This window comes from Oratosquilla oratoria, chromosome 23, assembly GCF_046742065.1.
Source record: "Oratosquilla oratoria isolate Oo_2021 chromosome 23, ASM4674206v1, whole genome shotgun sequence".
NCBI classification, from domain to species: domain Eukaryota; kingdom Metazoa; phylum Arthropoda; class Malacostraca; order Stomatopoda; family Squillidae; genus Oratosquilla; species Oratosquilla oratoria.
In genome coordinates, this window is record NC_134799.1 from 17,551,729 (window position 1) to 17,574,672 (window position 22,944).

At 38.6% G+C, this 22,944-nt stretch overlaps 1 protein-coding gene across 4 annotated transcripts; it reads right to left on the bottom strand.

Moving 5' to 3' along the window:
• Positions 1-230: 230 nt before the first annotated feature.
• On the bottom strand, positions 231-20,592 carry LOC143038000 (uncharacterized). 4 transcript variants are annotated; one of them, XM_076206799.1, is made up of 5 exons: positions 20,146-20,592; positions 19,205-19,513; positions 4,081-4,171; positions 3,373-3,572; positions 231-2,896 (listed from the first exon to the last, which is right to left on the bottom strand). In XM_076206799.1, exons 2-5 carry the CDS (start codon positions 19,470-19,472, stop codon positions 2,130-2,132), a joined length of 1,326 nt encoding a protein of 441 aa, XP_076062914.1. In that variant the 5' UTR covers positions 19,473-19,513; positions 20,146-20,592; the 3' UTR covers positions 231-2,129. The 4 variants fall into 4 exon arrangements, with proteins under 4 accessions (XP_076062914.1, XP_076062915.1, XP_076062916.1 ...); XM_076206800.1 differs by lacking the exon at positions 20,146-20,592 and adding an exon at positions 19,757-19,816; XM_076206801.1 differs by lacking the exon at positions 20,146-20,592 and adding an exon at positions 19,761-19,807.
• Between the last annotated feature and the right edge of the window lie 2,352 nt (positions 20,593-22,944).

A 22,944-nucleotide genomic window follows, 5' to 3' on the forward strand; every position in this document is an offset into this window, starting at 1 on the left:
GCCGATTTAATGAAGCGGCCTTGCTGTGGATGTGCTGTGTCTTGCGACACTGCTTCTGACCCAGGGCAGTGGACAAGGTGCAGGGATGACCCATCATCCAGGAGGTGCTAAGATAAGAGGGAGGGTGGAGGGGTGTGGAGTGTATTCAGGGATGGAATCGGTGGGAATTATTTTATGCCCTTTCCTTTTTGGCTACCTCCCTTGTAAGGGGGAAAAAGCCTTGGTATATGTATGTATGTGTATATATATATATATATATATATATATCTAAGTCATTCAATACATTGCCCCAGTTCTTTCCAGCAGGAAATTCATGGCTCACAGGTAATTGGCAATAGCCATTAGCTGTTTGAAGGGTGATGACAACATTGTATGGGGCAGAAACATGGAACATAAAAGAGGAAGAGTTTAAATGTGTTTGAGGTGAAATGTCTAAGAAGTATAGTAGGGGTTACTAGGCTGGATAGAGTGAGAAATGAGGTGAAGAGGAGGCTGGTTGTAGAAAAGGAATTGGGAGATAGGTTGATGAAAGAGTACTGGGATGGTTTAGACATGGAAAAAATGAGTGAAAAAAATGAGTAAAAGATGTGGGGAAGGCAGATGTGGATGGAGTTAATAGGAGGGGGTGACCAAGAATGAGTGGGAGGGTTGGGATAAAAGGAGCATTGGGAAAGAGGGAATGTTTGTTGAAGAGAGAATGGTTGTATATGGATTATGCTGTGATGCATGGGAGAGGGTAGGGTCATTAGGGAATGGCTATGTGTGAATATTTTGATGCAGCCCCCTGAAGGGGACCCCCCCCCCCCAATCTTCTTTTTCTGCACGAGTGGATGGAGAGGTGGGAGTTGCCGATTGTGGCCTTGCTGTGGATGTACTGTGTCTTGCTGCATTAGTTCTGACTGAGGGCAGTGGGTGAGATGCAGGGATAACCCGTCATCCAGGGTGGTGAATGGGAGTGTAGGTGGGGATGAAATGGGCGGGAGTGGAACTATGCCTTTTGACTTTGGTTAGGGGGAAAAAGACCTCGGTATATATATATATATATATAGGTATCTTGCCACAGATAGGGTGGGATACTTAACTTCTGTGGCCAAGCCTATTCTATGTTGGTTTTGTTTTAGTGTTGAATCTGGACCCAAATGTAGTCACGGTAGTGTGGTTCTTGCTTCTTTTGTGAGGGATTTTACTGTGGGGCTAATGTCTAGAGGAATTTGGTGTGTTTTGAAGTTTTGTGATCCAAGTGTGAATGTGCTATTGTATAGATGTGTTGTGTTGCACAGGTGGTGGGTTGTTGTAGATGGTAAACACTTTTAAAAGTGTTTACCATGTTGTCTACAAGTAGTATGATGTTGGTGTGGTTTTCTTGTTGCATTCAGTTGTTTGTCCTTGAGTCATGTAATGAGATGGGTGGGTAGGATTGAGGACTCTTGTATAGAATTGTGTATCAATCATTTTCATGTTGTTCTTTGGAGAGGCCTATGGTTTTTATATGCAATGTTCTATCAGTGATATATTTTGTTGAGTAGGAAAAAAATAGTCCCACCAATTTTAACTATAGGAAAGGCTGATCAAGATAAGAATTGTATTAATCTAAAACAAGTAACAAGAAGGAAATTTTAATAAGTTAGAACAAGACACAAGAAGAAAACTTAACTCCTTCCATATGACGATGCCTACATAGGCGTCATGAGGCGTGAGTGGGTATACAAGGATGCCGATGTTGGCATCTTGATTATATTTATTTTGTAGTTGTAGCTGAGTGATCCCTGAATTCTGTGAACTGGCTTTATCACATTTTCTGTGTTTATTATTACTCAGAGTAAAAGAGAATGAGTAATACGTAACTTTATATTTCATAATGCAAGTACTTAGATGCATAAATCATCGTACCGCAAGCATCTGATGCTGCGCATGAGAACTGGACTTGTATTGAAGAAGTTAAGTTTGTGTAGAGGAATCCATGACAATATGCCAGGTAACAAATAAATTGAGTTAATGCCATAAATATATTTGTACTTTACTTCATCAAGTTTACAAATTATAATTTTATCTACATATGTGTAATGGATGCAATATATATGTATATATATACACATTGGGTTACTTTACATTTATATACAATACTTTTATCAATTTCTGCTACTTTGGTCAGAACTCTCTGGTGACCCTGCTTCTTCTTGACCATGATATGACATTTGTGAGTTCTGTGTTTCCTGACTGGATGATGGTGTGCTGATAGTGCTGTGCAATAGTGGACTTCCTTCTGAAACTTTGAAGTCTGAAGTTCCCTGCGTTTTCAGCAACAGTTCCAACTCAATATCCGAAACCACACTAGAAATTTTAGATTTAGCCATGTGTTGGTAAAGTGGGGGGAATGATTTAATAGTCTCACCTATGCCATACAAAAAAGCGTCAATTGGATTTGTTGGTCGTGGGACATCTTTCTTTTGGTCTAATATATATTTCAATAGAACAGATGCTTCTGCCTCAATGATTGAACTTTGTGTATTTTTTGCATTTGATGACAAAGATTTTGGAATGCATACACAAATATTATCCTCAGTAGGTTCAGTTACTTCTTGCTTTATCCGAGTGAGTTTTGAGGCCACATTACTTTTATTCACTGCCAGATCATGCAAAGAGTTTTCAGAATGAGAACTGTGCAGAGTTCCAAAAGTGGCTGAATCTTTTTCATCTGAGAAATCTATTTCATCTATATTCTCTGAGAAGTCTATATCAAATGATGACACAGTTTCTTGTTTTTGAATTAAAGGTTTACCAAAAGTCATTTTATATCTTTTCTTTCCTGCTTCTTGTTCACTAATAGTCTGTTTACTTTCCAAAGGCCGATGACAGTGGTCTGTCTGGTTAACCCATCTTGCTTTGCAAACCCTTCCTGAAATAAACAGATACAATGTTTATAGTTTTTAGTAAATATGCAAGTATACACATACTTACCTGATGTGTGTATTTATATATGCATATATAAATGACATACAAACTGTATGAGAAGATATTAAAAGCATCAGACTCAATATCATTGAAAGGAAGAAGTAACATGATTGTGGTGCTCAGGTAACTGAAGGAATGGACAACAATGACAATCTCTTGGTTTGGGTGGGAGAGCATCATTAAATTATGGGAGCAAGTTGCAGACTGGGGAATAAAACTTCTTTGAGTGAATTTGGGCCTGCCCAGAGGATATTGAGGCCACAGATTTCCTGCAGGTCCAAAACAAGGCCACTGACTAACCAATACATAGGTAAGTTGCCTTGAATAATAATAGGCCTATCAATACATTTACATTGCTATAACACAACTTCATTAAAACAAATGTCAATCTAAGCATATTCTCAAACAAAATTAAATTACCCATAGTCATTGCATCCTGAACTTCATTTCCTTCTTCATCCATGCGAAGCAGCCCCATAGAATTATATGGCTGATCTCCCATGTCCACAACCCTTCCCATGATTGTTGGAGCACAAGACAAAGGGTCTGGAGGTGGTGGGGAAGGAGGACCCCCCCTTCTCATCAACTTCTCTTTATATTCATTATGCTGTTCATTGACTCTGGAAGAGCATACATACACAATATTACCACAACAAAAGCATCCAAATTCCTGAATCACAATTCTTTTCTGTTGAATTTTTTCTATTTCATTTTATACTAACGCAATAAAATTTTATAATATACTTCAACATCTAGCTGACTAGATGGTGCTGTTTAAGGACTGTTCTGGTGACTTAGGATGATTTTATTCAATTCAGGAAACAGTCAAGAACAATACAGTAAAATGCATATATTTTTAACCATACGTATACCATAGAACAGAATTAGGACAGAACATAGAAGGCACTCACGTGATATTCAATCTTTTTGTTGCATTTTATGTATTCATTGTATTTAGTCAATCTGCTGCCAAGTGATTTTATTCAGCTAAAAAACAATCCCCTCTTCAGCAGATGAAAAAGCCAATTCATAGCATCAGAATTCTTTAGCACAGTTTAGTTTAATATAGCAGCAAGTTTTTTCTAAAGCACTCGCACAGATATTTAAGAAGAATACCTCTACCTTTACCTGTCTTTACTGTGGTCCCAAGTGTGTTCCACCTGCTTTACAGACAATTCATAGTCTGGGTTAGCTGCACTAAATGCTGCCTGAATATCCTCTGTAAACAAGGATGATGAGATTACAACAAATGTTTAGAGAATTTATGAGAGGAAGATTTCAAACTTGAAATAAATATTAAAGCCAAAAGTGAGCATTGCATTGTAAAATGCACTTCCATTTGTGGAAAAATGGTACACAAGAAGACAACATGATAAAATCTCTTCAAGTGCCCCATATAGGGTATTGATTAAGTCTTATTAAGTCAATACTTTTGGGATTTTAATTACACCCCCCTGCACGCAAAAATGAATACTGATCACATTTAATTTCTACTATACCTCCTTCACATTACCACCTCTATGACTCCATCTCCTCAGCATGGCATTGTCTTCAAATATAATATCACTGGTTATTGGTGACCTATGAAATCTTCCTTGAGTGAATTATGAGCCAGACCAGTGGCTACAGGGAGACTCCTTGAGGCTGTGGGTATCCTAGAAGAGAGATCCAAGGCAATAGATCATGATTTAGAAGAAACTTAATGTCTTATATGGAAAGAATTGGTACCTCAGACTGGGAAACCTCAGCCCCACAGCAGCTGGCAATGGTTATTAGGCCCTCCCATAGATCTTTCTGGGAACAAAATTTAGACATGATGTATTAGTTTGGGACTTCTTGTGTCAACTACCTGCATTAGTCTTTGGTGGAAATAGTGGACCAACCACTGGCTGTCAGCTTTCCTTGTGTGAAAAGGTGGAAGAAATACAGTTGAAGTTAACAAGCTAACTTGGACCTGGTCAGAATCCCAGCCTCTTTTGAGAGTACTTTTTGACTAAAGTGAGGGTATAGGCCTGGATATGTCTTGGAGATTGCCAGTATGGAGATAATTCTCTCTGATATCCATCTTGTAGGACCAACACTAACAGGTATCAATCATAGGTCTCGCCTGAAAATCATATTAATTTGCAATTTTGCCTCCATTTGAAGGTATTGACCTAAGAGGCTGACACTTGGTTTCTAAACCAGCCCCATCATCTTTAGGAACTTAAACTGTATTTCATCCACTTTTTCACATAAGGGGAGCTGGTAAATGACAACTGTTCCCTTTACCCTAGTACTTCAAGCTGGTGATGTAGAAACAGTCCCACATTAATACAACACAATATATTAAGGATAACATTCATTCCCTGAGAGATCTATGGGATGGCCTAAGGACTACTGCCTGCTACTGTGTAGTTTGAGGTAACAATTATTATCATTATGTTTGAATAGCTTCTCTATATATTCTATTCATCTATATACCAAAGGCTTCTTCCCCTGTATAATGATTTTTTCTTTTTTTCCAATCCATTAGTTACTGGAGATAATTTAAACCAAATCTATAAATGAAAAATCTCAGAAATCCTAGCTGTTTGGCGAAACCTAACTTGACCAATGAAATATCACTCGTCCCTTTATCTGCCAAAAACATGTCATTCAATAAAAATTGCATGTCTTACTATGGTCACTGGATGGTGAAAATACATATGACACAAACCAAGAACCAAAGGCCACTGTACGATGAAAATCATCATGGAAATTATTATTCACCTGCTGTCTCTTATATGCAAGTACTGTAGTCGGTCTAACGTTTGATCGAAAATCACCTAAACTGGCAAAACCCACCAAACCCTCCACTAAATGTTGTTACATCTTGCTAAAATTTTCTGCGTATGTGTATTTTGATCTGTTCTTCTTAACAGTGAAACTAAATATTTCTTACCTGATTTTTTTTTTTTTGTGAAATAATGGCCAGTGTCAAAATATTCCACCAGTATCACTTGCAAAGATCATGATCATTAAGTTTTCTATTTATTAGGTAAGGTTTGGTGAAGATATATCTTAATATTTTATAATGTAACCATTTTTGATAAGGAGGGTTTTTCAAGATAGTAGGTTTTGTGTGGTTTGGTGGGTATAACAAAACTAGTCAATACATCATGAACCAAGGCATTTTAGTAAAAAGGATTACATTTTTACAAAGTCAAGTAAAATTCACATGAAGACAGCAGGTTATTTCAGGATTTACACACATCTATGAGTATATATTAGCCAGTTTTACCGTTTTTCAGAAGGTTTCGCTCGGATTTGGTTGGTTTTGACAAAGTGTTGGCCTATGAGTAGTTGTTTGTGCAGCTGATGGTAGAGATGGGTGGTGTGTGTGTATATATATATATATATATATATATATATATATATATATATATATATATATATATATATATATATATATCTTTTTTATTATGATACAGAGTATTTTCTGCTCTAATATCTAAGTGCTGTATCAAGTACCAATACCAAGTTGCTACTCTGATGTTTGGATTTATTTCCTGCTATCTGCCAACAACTAATGGAGGCTTGGCAATAGTCGTGGTCTGCTGCCTCACCATCTCTTCACTTTTGCTCTCTAAAACCCAATGTAGACCATTGAATGTCATCTTCTTCATTTCATCATCAGGCTGTCATTACTGACTTTGTACTGGCCACAATATACACTCATGACTAAAGACAAATAGATTATAAAAGAAGCCAACATTCATTATACAGCTACCCTATACATTGGTGAAGGTGAAGTGACAGGTTTATTGAAGATATAACCAGGACTGCGGAGTCAGAGGTTTTAGCTGGAGTCGAGTCGGAGTCAGATTTCTAAGAGTACTAGGAGTCGGAGTCGGAATTTTTTATCCGACTCTGACTCCTTAAGTCCAATAAAATTATTTGTTTTAACATGGCTTCCCTGTTTGGTTTTACCAGTTGCACAATCTAGCAGTTTTTGTTTGGTTTTGCTTTTATTTTTGGAGGCAATAGTGAGTGTGTGCAGTGTATATGTACACTAAGTGGTCTCTCCAGATGGAAACAAAAAACAATCCATCAATAAAAAAAAAATAAAAAAAAATACACAATACAACCACTCCTCGTTTAACGACCTACTCGGTTAGCGACGATGCGGGGTTACGACGGGCTTTATGACAGACCAATATTCGTTTAACGTAAATCTCCCGAAGTTACGACGTCGTGTACAATAATTAAGTTGGCTGAGGCAAATTTGTATGATGTTATAAATGAACTTGTACGGTGGATATTAGCTGTGAGGTAAAGTGTTCTGAAGCTTAGGTCTACATTACCATCCTGCAAGCTGCACAAACTACCTGGGGTACAGTATATACCGGTATTGGTAAATTTTTAGTTTCGACCATGAGCGCAATATAGCAATAGAAAATTAATTATTAATTTTGTAAATTATAATGCATCAATGTAATACACAATTTTGTGAGCGGAAAAAAAAGTGCGAAAACAGATTTCGTAAGTAACGAAGTCATGTCGGACGAATGGTTCACCATGTTTGTTATGATAGATTCCGACATTGAAGAAATGAAAGGATGATAAATTCGTCTAACCTAAACTAAACTAACCTAAACTGTGTTTAATAAATCATCACCTGCAAATTAAATGTCATCCGGCTCGTCCTCGTTGTCATCGTCGTGAGAGACGTTGGCGGGCTTTCCAACCACTCTCTCAGCTTGCGGGGTATACAAAGTTATTGCAGCTTGAAGGAATGCATGTATCTCTGCACCATAACATTCCTTCAAAAAAATATACCTGGCGAGGTAGTCGTAAGTACCGAGGCCGTCAATTGACAGACGACAAGATGGCGTCCCGATCCTATGCTACCGACTTCGTTCATTAGCATATTTGCTTGTAGCAAGGTATTCTTTACTTCCATTTCCGCCTACAAAATTGCATATTACGTTGATACATTTTAATTTACAAAATTAATAATTAATTTTCTATTGCTATATTGCGCCCATGGTCGAAACTAAAAAAATATCCCGGTATTTAATATGGAATGTCAGCATACGCGGATTTGGTCATATACGGTAATTTCAGGAACCTAACCACGGTAAATAAACAGTAAATAAAGCTTTAATGTACTGTATAAAAGAGGGAAAATACACAAAAATAAAGATACATGTATTGCTAGACATTGTACATACAGTACATGTATGTATATGTATACACTTTCGCTTAACAACCAATTCGGTTAATGACGGCGACGCTGGTCCCAATTGTCGTAGTTAAACGAGGAGTGGTTGTACTGACAAGCTATCGCTGTCAGTCAGGGTAAAAGTGTTTGTGGTCATGTATTTGTAGTTTCCTGTAAAGAGAGTAAAACTATATATATATATATAATATTTTGTACTATACTGCAATGCTTTTACTTCAACATAAATAAACATCAATTCGTGCTGCCACCATGTGACGGCATTGTGTGCTACTAGTAGTGATGTACCGAAGCTTCGGTATCGGTATCGGTAAATATCGGTTTATTTTCAAGCTATCGGTATCGGTATATATCGGTATCGGTAAAATAGAAGGTATCGGTATATCGGTATTGAAAAATAAATACCGATACCGATACCTTGAGAGAAAATTTAAGTTAAATTACTTTCATTCATGAAACAAATAAATAATTATATAAATATATAAAGTAAAGGGTGTCTTTCACGCCATGTGGTTGTGGAATCATTTGCGTCTTATGTAAGAAGAGAAGAGAGCTAGCTGATGGCTATTATCCTATTACCCTTTTCGATCTCATTCTTAATATTTATTTATTGTAATTATTTATTTATATTTAATATTTGAACTTGCATTTTTCAGATAGTCAATATTGTGATAAATTTATTAAATTACAATTATAATTGCCAGAATTAGCAATAATGCCTAAGTCAAAGCAAAGTGTTATATGGAATCTAGTGACAGTATGCAAAGATGATTCTTCAAAAGTATCCTGTAATTTCTGTAATACAATATTAAGCAGAGGAGGAATAAACAGGCAAACCCAAACAACAACAAATATTAGAAAGCATCTTCAACATAAACATCCTGATGAGTTTGGAAATGCCGAATTGGAGCAGAAAAAAGCAGCTGAATCAAACCCAACACTTGCCTCATTCTTAAATGTTCCACCTACCAAAAAGCTAAAAATTTCAACTTCAACTTCTAGTCAAAGTCAAACAGGCTGTTCAAGTGCAAAACAGGTATCTCAACAGCCAACTCTTGAAGCTACTCTCCAGTACAAAAAGATTTGGGACATCAACAGTGCTCCAGCAAAAGAGGTACACAAATATATTGCTGAAATGATCACAATAGATTGTCAACCTATATCTATTGTAGAAGATCTGGGATTTGCTAGGCTCCTTAATCACTTAAAACCAAACTATAAGATCCCAAGCAGGAAATACATCTCTAACACAACTATCCCAGAGCTTTATGAAAAAGTGCACAATAAAGTACAAGGCATTGTGAGCAATGCGCAAAATATCGGTATCGGTAACCCATTAAATTCCTGTATCGGTATCGGTAAAATGCTAAAAAAAATATCGGTATCGGTATCGGTAAAAATGTTGGTTCTGGCACATCACTAGCTACTAGTACTAACTAATGTAAACAAACAACAGCTACAGATTCTGCCTGAAGCAGTGTCTCCCAGTGAATTTTCTTTTCCTTCATTTTCGGTAGTTTTATCACATTTTCCTTTAATAGAAATATGCTAGATTATGATAAAGCTACTTCAGAATATGAAAATCATACATTTATCAAAGAAATTTAGTGGTTTGAAATATACGAAATAGAAACAGGCTACTGATCATGGTTACTAGTGAATACAATAGGCCTACAAGTGAAGCAATGAAAAATAGAAATCAGAGTAAAGAAAATCATGAACCATTTTAATCTAATTCAAAACTGATTATGCTATAAAGACAATTGCAAATTAGGCCTAAGTGTACCAGATATTTATGCTTTAACCCATAACCATAATTCTATCTATCTATATACAAAAGGCTTTTTCCCCCTTATCAGGGAGGTAGCCAAGTCAAAAGGCATAAACCCATTCCCACCCATCATCCCTTCCACCCTCACATCTTAGCTCCTCGTGGACGACGGATCATCCCTGCATCCCACCCACCACCCTGGGTCAGAAGCAATGCAGCAGGACACAGCACATCCACAGCAAGGCCGCTAAACTTAATTGGCGACCCCCCTCTCTCCGTCCCATCACATAGAAAACGGAGGACAGGGAGAAGTCCCTTCGGGGCTGCGTCAAAGTATCATTCACATTTTCCCACTCCCCAAACCCCCATCCCTTCCCTTTCTTTTCATCACAGTATCATCTATACACAGCCCTTCTCCACTCATCCTTATCTTCTGCCACCTCCCTTCCCTGCTCCACAGACATTCCCCTCTTGCTCAACGCCCCTGTCACCCCATCCATCCATCTCATCCTCGGTCGTCCTCTCAAATTCACTCCCTCCATCTCTGCCTTCCATACCCCTTTCACCAGTCTTCCTTCATCCATTCTTTCCATGTGTCCAAACCATCCTAATAGTCTTTCATCAGCCCTCTCAGCCAACTCCTTTTCCACCCCAGCTCTCCTTCTCACTTCCTTGTTTCTCACTCTATCCAGCCTTGTAGCCCTCACCATACTTCTCAGACATTTCATCTCAAACATATTTAAACTCTTCCTCTCTGCCTCTCTCAAATTCCATGTCTCTGCCCCACACAGCACTGTCGGCACAATCACCCCTTCATACAATCTCCTCTTTGCATTAATTCCCAAATGTCTATTTCTCATTACTTTTTTAAATCCCCCAAGGCATTTGTTTGCTTCTCTCAATCTACAGCTTACCTCTACCTCTACTCCTCCCTTTGCAGCCACATATGACCCCAAGTACCTAAAACTATCCACTTCCTCCAGCCTCTCCCCTTTAAGACTTACTTCCAACTCTCCACCATCCTCTCCTCTTGTACACCTCATCACTTTACTTTTACCCACATTCACCTTCAACTTTCTCCTATCACCCACCCTCCCAAACTCAGTCACTAACTCTCCCAATGCCTCCTCTGACCCTGCCATAAGTGCAGTGTCATCAGCAAACAACTGACTTACCTCACACTTTTCTCCATTTTCCACAACCAACTCCAGTCCCCTGCCCATTTCTCTTGCATTTACCTCCCGTACCACCCCATCCATTTACACATTGAACAGCCATGGCGACATGACACATCCCTGACGTAGTCCCTCCTTTCCCTCAAACCATTCACTCTCTCCATTTCTGATTCTAACACAGGCTCTACTACTCTCATAAAAACTCTTGACTGCTCTTAACAGCTTTCCCCCAATACCTGTCTACCCTATCATAAGCCTTTTGCAAATCCATAAAGGCCCAAAAGACATCCTTACCCTTTCCTAAAGCCTTCTCACAAATCTGTCTTATCACAAAAACCTGATCCACACAGCCCCTACCTCTCCTAAACCCACACTGCTCCTCACCAATTACTTCCTCTGGTCCTCTCCTAATTCTCTCAGTTATAACCCTCCCATACGCCTTCCCAACTACACTCAACAAACTGATCCCTCTGAAACTACTACATTCACACTTGTTTCCTTTTCCTTTGAAAAGCGGAACTATACATGCACTCCTCCAGTCCTCTGGTACTCTACTCTCCCTTAGACACACATTAAACAACCTCACTAACCAGTCTCCTATTACTTTACCTCCCTTCTTCAGACACTCCGCATGACACCCATCTAACCCAGGTGCCTTACCTGCTCTCATCATTTTAATCGCTACTTCAACCTCATCTTTTCTTATTTTTCCCTCATTTTCCTCACCCATCAGTCATTTTCTTTGCGCCTTCCACTGCTATCACCATTCCCTCCCTATCCTCCTCTACATTCAACAGTTCCCTAAAATATTCTGCCCATCTTCCCCTTATTGCTTCCTCTTCCATTATCATCTTTTCATCTTTGCCTTTTACCTTTTCTTCCCTACTTGAATCAACTTCCCTTCCTCTTTTAATCTTTTAATAATATTAAAAAGAAAATATTTAGGCCAAATCTTGTACATTGTGTAATGTGACCTTGGTAAAGACAAATATTGAAATACTGGTATACGGAATAGTCTGTAAAACCCTACTATTGATAGTAGCCTATTGAGTGACAACCGGACCTTAAATATTACCTACAAGATATACAGTTTTCATGATTTGGCTATGTTTTTTTTGTAGGAATTGGTAAACAATAAGCATTGGATGCAAGAGCAATTTAGATTACTTTGCCAAAGTTTCCTACTTTTCCCAGTGATGTAGCCTAGGCCAATTGTAAGGTCCTACCTGTTGTATGATAAATGCTGATTATGAGATAGGCTAAACTAGCCTCTCAGTTTGTTGGCCTAGGCAATCTCCATAAGCTAACCTAGCGAATCAGTAGCAGTTTGTATTATTTTTAAAACTTTGATGAAGAGAGTGTATATACAGTTATATATATATATATATATATATATATATATATATATATATATATACAGATAAAACCTATTTCTTTTGGTACATGTTGTTTATCGGGTTCTTTAAAGAAAAATAATAAATAGATAAAAATAAAGAAAATAAAAAACAAAACTAATGCATTAATGAAAAAAATTATTCTTTTATTTTCATTTTGTTTTTATTTTTTAATAATTTTTATTATTCTATTTTTATTTATTTTATTTCATTTTCTTCATTTAAAAAAAGGAAAAAACAAAACAAAACAAAAGATAATCCCAAAATAACCTTATAATTCACATTTACATTTCTTTTTACCATAAATTGTAGGGTCGAATTTGCTTTTCCTAGACTATAGGCTGCCTCTATTCATAGGATAGTTTAGGACTCTAACCTATATTTCTCACAGGCTAATCTAACCAACCATTTCATCACATTAAGATATCAGTTTACCCTTCTTATATAAAGTACAAACTGCTATTTTTTTTTATTTGCAAATTTCAATTGAGTAGTCTATAAGTTCTATAATTATGAATAAAGCCTATTTTTTTAATGTTTACAAATAAGAAATTTGTATAGATTTTAGCTTTAACTTCGTTATTAACGTAATAATACTGGTAGATTCAAGGAACATATAAAATATTTTATTATAAGAAATTTTTATAGATTGAATTTTTAACCTAGTTATTAATGTAATAATATGGGTGTATTCAAGGTACAGTACATATATTTTCTTATATCCTTGAAAGCTTTGTCTGAATTTTTACCATTACAGTAATTGGCAAGCCAACAATAGCTGTAAAATACTGTCTATAGATGTGCACTGTGAAATAATTTGTTGCTATTGTGCAAATAGAAAGCAGTAGGTCTTCTCATTATTCCAAGTTTAAAAAATCTAAAAAAAAATTGATATGTTTTGTGTTGAGAAAATTTAATAACCGACCAGTATAGAATAGTTTTATAGCTAGTTACAGGATATGTACCATTTATAGAAGTTTCCAGAATGTATTTTGTATTAATATTTCATTCATTCTATACTATGGGAATTATAGCCAGTGGAATGTATTTCTATTTTTATTAATACTCAATAAATATAATTATTAATTCAAATTCCTGAATAATTTGTCATCTGTCAAGTGACAGAGATGATTTTTATCTTTAAATAATTTAAACTGGCTACTTTACCTTTGTTGACAGTCTAATTAATTCAGATTATGTTAACATCTAGAACTCCATCATGTACATATGTACATGACAGTGTAGACAATAGTATATATCCACTACATATGCACTATGCACATACGTCTTCATGTATGTAAAAGTCAATGGAAGTTGTTGTTGTTGTCGTTCCCTAGACTGTCTGTCCGAGCAGTCCCGTCTCCCCAAGGAAGGCCACAGCTGAAACTGGGTTTTCCCACAAATCCTTTATAGAGTGTATGTTGTGTTGTTTGCGTGCATGATTGTGTATAATGCAGTCTTCCATTATGTGTTGTATGGTATGGGGTGAAGTGTTACATCCTGGGCAGCTGTTCACAACACGGTCGTCCAGCCTCTTCTGGTAGCTTAGAAGTGCTGGGTGGTGACCGCATCGCAGTCTGGCCAAGTGGACTCTGTCCTTTCGTGGGAGAGAGGATTCAGAAGGGTGGATATCAGGGGGTCTGGCATGCAGCAGTGTGTTGTCTTTCAGTGTGTTAATGGAGCGGTGAGTGATATGATTATGAATATGTTTCTGGAGGCTGGTATTTGGTGGTTGTGGAGGAAGAGAAGAGAGTATCTGTGCGTAATAAAGGTCTTTGGGTGTAGTTTTAATGTTTCTTGGTGTGTGTGGGTGTTCTGCTATGTAGTGTAGCGGGTGTGATGTGTTTGTGGTGGCTGCAGCAAGTGTTTGTGTGCCTCTCATGTCGAGGTGGTCCTTGACTTTGAGGACTTTTGTTTCATGGTGTAAATGGTCTGTAGGTGATGTATTTGTGCAGCCTGTAATTGTTTTTAGGGCTTTGTTTTGTATGATTTGAAGGGTGTTGTGGTGTGTCTCACTGAGATTAGGAGCCCATGCAGGACTCGCATAATTCATCACTGAGCGTATGCATTGTTTGTATATTGTTATATTAGTTTCTTTGTTTTGTCCAAATGTTGTTCCTGTGATTGACTTAAGTGCGTTAAGTCTAGGTGTGCATTTGTTTTTATGTTTGTGAGGTGTTGTTTGAAAGACATGGATGTATCGTATGTTACACCAAGAATTTTCGGTGTGTTTGTGTGTGGTATTAGAGTGTTGTTGATGTAGAGATGAGGTATGTATTTGTGTTCTTTTGTCCAGTTGGTGAGAAGTGTTGCTGTAGATTTGGTTGGAGCTATTTTGAGTCTGTTTGTGATGAACCATGTGTTGAGTGTGTCAAGGTAAGGCTGGATTATTTCTGTAGCTTTGTCTGTGTTACGATGTGTGCATGTGATTGTTATGTTGTCTGCGTAGGAAGAGATTTTTATTTCTGAGGTGTCTGGCATGGGTAAGTCATGCATGTATAGATTAAATAATGTGGGGGATAGAACTGAGCCCTGTGGTACTCCGTTCTTAATGTTTCTGATGTGCGATGATTGGCCATTATATGACACATGAGCATTCCTGCCTGCCAGATAATTGGCCAGCCATCTTTTGGTGTTATTGTGCATGTCTGTGTTATATATTTTATTTGTTAGGTTGTGGCGGGGGATAGCATCAAAAGCTTTACTAATGTCCAATGTTATAAGAAGTGTTCTGTGGTGGGGCCTATCTGAATTGATGCCATCTAAAATTCTTTGTGTGAGGTTTGTCAGAAGAGTGTTTGTGGAGTGTAGTGGCCTAAAACCGTGTTGTGAGTCAGCAAGGGGAATATATGGTGTGACAAGTTTAAGTATTAGGCGTTCAATGACTTTAGAGGGGGTGCAGAGAAGTGTGATTGGGCGGTGCGATGTTGGGATTGTTGGGTCTTTGGTCCTGGAGCTGCAACGTCTACGTCGTGGGACCACCCCCCAACCCCAAGAGTTGGGGGCCAAACAGCAGCAAATACCCCTGGCCATCAGCTCTACGCAGATGGCACCGATCCCCAAGGAGGAGCTACGCCTACCTGGGGGAGTACCAGTCAATGGAAGTGTTTTTGTGTGGTTACTATTTTGTAGGAGCCATGTCATGCTGGGATAATGCCCTGAGATAAACTTTGACCAGTCTCAGAGGCCAGATAGGAATGACATTAGAGCGTATATCACAGCATTTGATGATGACTGAAAAGGGGAGGAACAACAGCAGCTATGAACAGTGTGCACAGGGGAAGGTTGTCTCTCTCTTTCCTGAACTGATTCCTGGTTTTTATGATAACATGGTGAAATTAATTCTGCAGTAAGTACTAGGTAGGGCATCGTCCATTAACCTTTCCTCATCATGATTTGTCACATTTTTTCCTAATATTGTGATGGAAGGTTTATGAGATTGGACAAATGAAATAACAGATGATTTTTTTTTGGGGGGGGAGGGGAGGGGCACAAAGGAAAAAGAAAATATCTAGCTTGAAGTGGCAACTCTGCTATGACAGATTTGAAAGTGCTCATAAGCTGGTAGATGATCATGAGCATAAATAATACCATTATATATTTAATATATATGTGTTTATACGAATATACGTGCTTGTGTGCATATACATATATAAAGCTGGTTGAGTGTATATATGAGTATATTTATCATACAAGTGAATGTTTCACGTAAAAAATAATATACATGAAAAATATTTATAAAATGCTTGCTGAATAGGTGTGGGAGGCTGTTATATGGATCTGCAGAATAGATTTCCACATAGGGGTCAAGGAGTTAAGGAGTCGGGGTCGGAGTCGGACCTTATACCATCCAACTCCGCAGCCCTGGATATAACAGCCTTCAGTAGTTTGTTTCTCCTCTCTCCCTCTCTCTTTTGTTTACTCTGTAATCTGTATGTCATTCTTTACTCACAGTAGATGTCCCGGAAGAGGCCTTTATCAGGCTTGCACATCCAGCTCAGAACTCTCTGCCACTATCTTGGCAGCAGTGGCATCAGCATGTGCAGAAATTTGTTGATATTATATCTTTGCCTTATAGATGAAATATAGCTCCTGACCCTTCCATGTTTTGTTCAAGTTGTGTTAAAATTCTTTAACTGCTTCAGATGCTATTGCACTAGGGGGAAGAAGATTCCAATTACTGACCACCCTGTTACAGAAGGAGTTCTTACTCTTGTTTAGCCTCAACCTTTTCTTAAAAATTTTCTTGCTGTGCCCCCATGTTTGCTGGTCTTCTTGGACCACAAAAATGTCCTGACAAACATCTTTATCATATATGCCACTCAGGATCTTGTATGTTTATATCATGCTCCCTTGCTCTTCTATATGCAAATGTTAGTAGTCCCAGTTTCCTTGGCCTTTCTTCATAGTTTATGCCCTTCAATGTATACACCAGTTTACTTGCACATTTTCAATGGCTTCCACATCACTGACCAGGTACGGCACCCACACTATATATGTTAATTCTATGAGCCCCACTATCCTATTTGCCTTGTTTATTTTTCCAGCCAGGTGGTCCAAGAAGCTTAACTTATTATCAATAATGACCTCAATGCCACATTGATTTCAGAAGAAAATAAATTAGGAGGATATGAAACCAGGACTGGAGGAAAACCAAGAGATATCTCTTGAGGGTCTGCTGAATGGTTTTCATCCTGAGGGAGGGAAATTATCCATGAGACTTTTAGAGTGGAATATTACCTCATAGAGGTCTCCTGTGCTAGTTTTGGGTAATCTTCCAAGTCTCTTTTATTCAGTCTCTCCTAGTAATTGATTCACAGAGCTGACTGACAACAAAGTTGCTTCAAAAGTTTCTTTGTTATAGCTGTTGACCTGGGTGACCCCTATGCAATAAGTAATGGGGTAAAGGGTAAATATTTACAACACATACTCCATATTTTTTTTTCTTAGATTATCTTCAAAAATTCAAATAACATCTTAAATTATTTTTGCAAATATCACTCATTGGAAATAATAGATTCTTGTACTGTTTTGTTCCCCTGCTCCTAATACAATCTTGCTGCACTATAGGACTACCCTCACTAAATCTGACCTGACCTAACCTAACCTGACATGATCCAACTTGACCTATCAACTGAAAAATAATAATGGTTTCAGATAAATGTTCACATTAAATAATGAAATAATGGGTACTTGAATATTTTCAAGAACAAAAAATAAATAAATAAGTAAATAAATAAATAACCTGGAGTACAATGTAAATATCATCCAGAAATTGGCATGGTACTATATATATATATATTATTTTTTATTTATTTATTTTAAGATAAAATCATGATGGTCTGTATATAGGTGTTCGAAGAAGTTCAGATCATTGAAAGATTTAAAGTATGCCAAGGAAGTGCGTTCTAGGTTATAGGTCGACTAGGAGTGAATAGTAAAGTGTGAATGAGGCACTTCATGTAACTTAAACACACACAATACAATATAGAAAATTACAAACAATATCCAAACCTTCATAAAACAGACAACAAAGTCATGAAAGTATACTAATTATTTTTTCCTTTGCATGAAAAAAATTATGATTCTTGGCATTTCCTGACCTAAAATAGACAATATTTATTCAGTAGTAACAAATTTAATTCATGAGCTTGCATGATGAGAGAACAGGATGCAAGTGCAACACAATGAGTATACTATCCAAAGTCCCAGCAAGAGTCAGGACCCTACTGGTGTCCAATCTGGCACATGATGGGCCTAAAATCTTTAATGCACTATCCAAAAATGTGAGGAACACCACTGGTTGCCCTGTGGACAAATTCAAAATTATCCTGGACAAACTTCTAAAATATGTGCCTGATGAGCCCCCAGAAACAGGGTACACTGGCAGATGTGGAACTTCCAACACCACTGAACATTCTGCACAGGGACACCAGACCTGACAGCAGCAGTGGACCACCATGAATGTGAGGAAGGACCTCAAGACATCAACAAGTAAACCAGTAAGCAAGGATGGTGATAAGAGGGGAACTGAGATATAAACATGTTAAAAATAAAAATTGTATCACTTGAGTTTCATATCCCCTTTGGCTCTTAGTCAGGCCTATCCTACAATTTTCCTAATATCAGGAATATGGGGCATGAGATGCTGAAAAATTTATACGGTATTTTTTTTTATAAGTGCACACCTATGTGGTATAGCATTAGAAAATTAAATATTAATTGTGTAAATTCTAATACATCAATGTAATAGACATTTTTCTTGACGGAAATCAATATCAGAAAATGTTGCTAAAAGCTATGCAGAAACAAATGAAATTGTGTTGACTCCTTTAGACACCATCTTTGTTTTGATAGATTTGGCTGTCAGGGACTATGACAACGACCTGATGACCTCTGGAATTACAAGTACCACTTTACTAAATGCAGGTTACATTAGGTTACATAGGTATGTCAGGTTAAAATCGATGAATTTATCATACTTTAATTTCTTCGACCTCTGCCTCTACCAAAACAAAGATGGTGCCTCAGGTAGTCAAAGCAAATAGGTTTGTTTGCTTATAGCTTTTAGCAACCTTCTCTATTATAGACTTCCACCAAGAATATCAAATGTTATGTTGATGTATTATAATTTACCAAATTGTTATTTAATTTTCTACTGCTATATCACATAGGTGTGTACTTCTTATAATTTACCTATTATACTAACCTGGATACTTTCTTGAATGTCTGAAATTCTCCAAGTCTAAGGGTTGACTGGTTTTGGAGGTACCTGGAGCTTCCTTTTTACGTTTGACTTCACCACTCCTGTATTCTCCTGGATGCTTAATCTTCAAATGTCTAATCATGTTACTAGTGTTACCACTATGCACAATTTTTTCTCCACAAATTTGACACACCACTTTCTCAGAAGTTCCAATACCATCGTCAAAGAATGTCCACACTGCACTTCGCTTTCTCACATTTCTTGAGGTCATTGTCACTGTTGTTTAATAACTGAAGTGATTTAGTGTTTTACCTGAGAATAAATATGGCTGTTATCAGTATTAAGACGTATACTTGTACACATCAATTTGTGGTACAGCCCCAGGTCGAAGATGCATAGCTCCTCTGTATGTTTCAGAATCTTATCTCCAATTAGGGCACACCAGATGGGATATAAATGCCAAGCAAGTGCCAATCAAGAGTCAACTGGTCAGGAGGGAAGAGCACTAGCATCTTCCACCTGGGTCGTGACACGAATTTACAAGTCCAACTCTACCAACAACAACAACAACGCGAATTTTGAAGTTTGAGCAGGAAGTGCACGACCCCTATTCATTCGTCCATAACTGAACATTTAAAAGAATTGGAAATTCGAGTCTGGTCTTTAATAATTGTGCTTGCCAAAGTAAATTAAACTTTCGTATGACATTAATACTGTGACGTTGCCTCTCAAAATAATAATAATTATTATCTATATCAAATTTATTAAATTTCTGCTATGAACGCTGCCCCTCCCCCCCCGATTCATCACCCAACCACAGACCCCACAGTATGATAATGTGATTCCTGACCAATTAGAGGAATTAAGATCATCTTAATTCCAGGAGAAAGTGTGAGGAATTCAAATATATCGCTCAAATGTCATTATTTATGTAAAGTACTCGCCTGTCTTGGCCCCAGACTCTTCAACTGTCTTCCAAGAGAGATAGGGGATTTCACAGTCAGCACGAAGGCTTTCAAGAGGAGGTTAGACAAATTCCTGGGCAACATCCCAGATCAGCCTCCAGTCCAACATCGCTTGTTTGCGAAAACGTCGTTATAACTCAAAAAACTGAATTTTTGAGTTATCTATACAGACATATTCATCTTCAAACACGGATTTTTTTGGTAACAGTGTCATATCTGTAGCTCAAAAATTGACCGCTAGGGAGTGCTAAATGTCCCAACGACATAACCTTACATGTTCCAACTTGTTTCAGCTCCTATAAACTTTAGAGGCGTATTTTGATGCTCCAAAAAATGTTCCACCTATGGTGTTTGAGGGCTTTTTAAAATATTGAGAGCGTTTTGAAACTTTAAAATGCCTCTCCTGAAAAATTCGATATTTTGAGTTATGACGACGTTTTCGCAAACAAGCGACATGGCCCAGGGCACAGGCTCACGAGGAGCGGCAACGAACTCGATCGCAGGGACATAGCGGGCAGAGACATGGCCCAAACTAGTGAAGTCTTCCCCGCTGACAATCCCTATGCAATGATTTTAACACAGGAAGGACAGACAAAACGGTGGCCACGGTGGAGTTTTTACAGCAACGAAGGCAGGACAGCTATTATCACAAACGAACTTGACTCGAACTCTGAACTAGTTTGGACGAAGTATAGGTGGCTGCAGGACTTTATACGTATGATAGTTTTACCGTCCGACCACCTTGAATATTAACTACCTGCAGACCCTAGATCAGTGGTTCTTAACCCTTGGCTCGCCAAGCCATTTCGATGGGACACCAAGGATTTGTGGACTTGTTTTCCCTATATTCCTATTCTACTTATCGTGTGTGTGTCAATGGCGACCTAATGCAGTAGTGGGTGTCGATGTATTCGACCATATCCAGTGCCATAAGGTCGCTTGGCACCTAGATGCCTCTTGTAGGACGTTTGTAACGTCAATCTCGTTATATGACGTTCCAGTCTACGATCGGGGAAAACAAATTGATATCGTTCAGTATTTTTATCTCTATCATCATTCCCATCAGCTTTATCATATGCTGGTCGATTTTGTTTCACTTTATTTCTTTAGACCGGAGTTTTGAAAGAGGAGGAAAATTGATCCTAATGACTGACGAACAACACAACAAGCAAGATTATTCTCGTAGGCCAGTCATTTTATGGATATACCCACCACAAATTGCAATACTAATGAAACTTGGCATTTTTGCTATCATGCAGGCAATTCGGCCCCGAGTGCTGCTGGCACCCTTACAGATAGGACTGGGTGTACAGATGCACCATCATTTTGCATCAAAGTTCTTGATCGACACGCTTCATGCCCACGGATATTGCAGTTCTTATCGTGAGATACAAAGGTATGAACGGAGTGCAGCAGTTGTACAAGGGACAGACATACCAAACTACCGGCCAGAGCAGGTCATCCAATATATGGCGGACAATGTCGATCACAACATCCGTACAATAGATTGCCTCAACACATTCCACGGGATGGGAATGATTGCGTCTGTCACTCCAGGTACCCGGACATCAACAAGGGTGCCACGTGTGTCTGTGACACTGAAGGATGTTGTAGCTGTGGGCCGAATAAACATCCGACATCTGACATCACCTTGCGATGGGCTAGATACTCTGATGGATAAAGGACAGATCTACCAACCTTGACCTCCTCTGGAAGCTGTCCCTCACATTGCGCTCACCACGACCAGCATGGTCTGGCATGATGCAAACCGTGCACACTGGTGTACATCCAGGTCAGTCTACAGTCTTCCTGCTTCCCATGATCGACATGAATAGCAGTGATCCAACTTGCATCTATTCAACATTGACATTTTTATCTGAGCACGCCAAACAGTACAACGCAAAGGTCATCATCACATTTGACCAACCACTTTGGTGGAAGGCGCTTACCATCATCGAAAGTCAATCGGAGGGCAGTGACTTGCGTAAGATTGTACTGCGCATGGGGGGCTTCCACACGTTGATGAGCTTCTTGGGGAGTATTGGAAATATCATGTCAGGATCTGGACTGCGCTCTGTTCTGGAACTGGTGTATGCCGAGAACACTGTAACGCACATGCTGTCTGGCAAGGCATATGGCCGAGCTATCCGTGGGCATCTCTTGCTTGATGCAGCACTGAACACTCTCCTCGAAGAAAGGATACTTGGTACGCTAGTGCCTACTTGTTCGCAGGCTAAGGATGATGGTCCTCAGGGCACTGTAGGAGATGACGAACCAAGTGAAGACGAGATAATGCAAAGCATAGATGATGCACAGGCAGCCATGGATCCACATGATACCGAGTCAGGGTCGCAAAGTGTGGGAGCTGGACCAATTGACCTGTGTGAGCTGCGAGACCTGTATGATTCATTTATGAAGGTGAGTATTCCACTGAAGATATCCTTTCAGCTCCGGTTCTGGACTCTGTTCGTGACATCTTGAATGTTGCCCGACAATCGATGAAGGATCTGCGTACTGCACAGCAATGGCTGCAATACATGGAAATGATTGACATACTGAGGACATTCCTGAGGTCGGAACGCACTGGTGACTGGCGTCTGCACGTGCACGCTTTGCACATGTTGCCCTACCTGGCAGCTGCAGGCCACAATCTCTACACCAAATCTATTTACGTCTACCTGCAGCGACTGGCACAACTGTCTATTCAGCATCCCGAGGTCCACCACCAGTTCCAGAATGGATATCACGTAGTGCGGCGCTCAGATCGATACTGGGCCG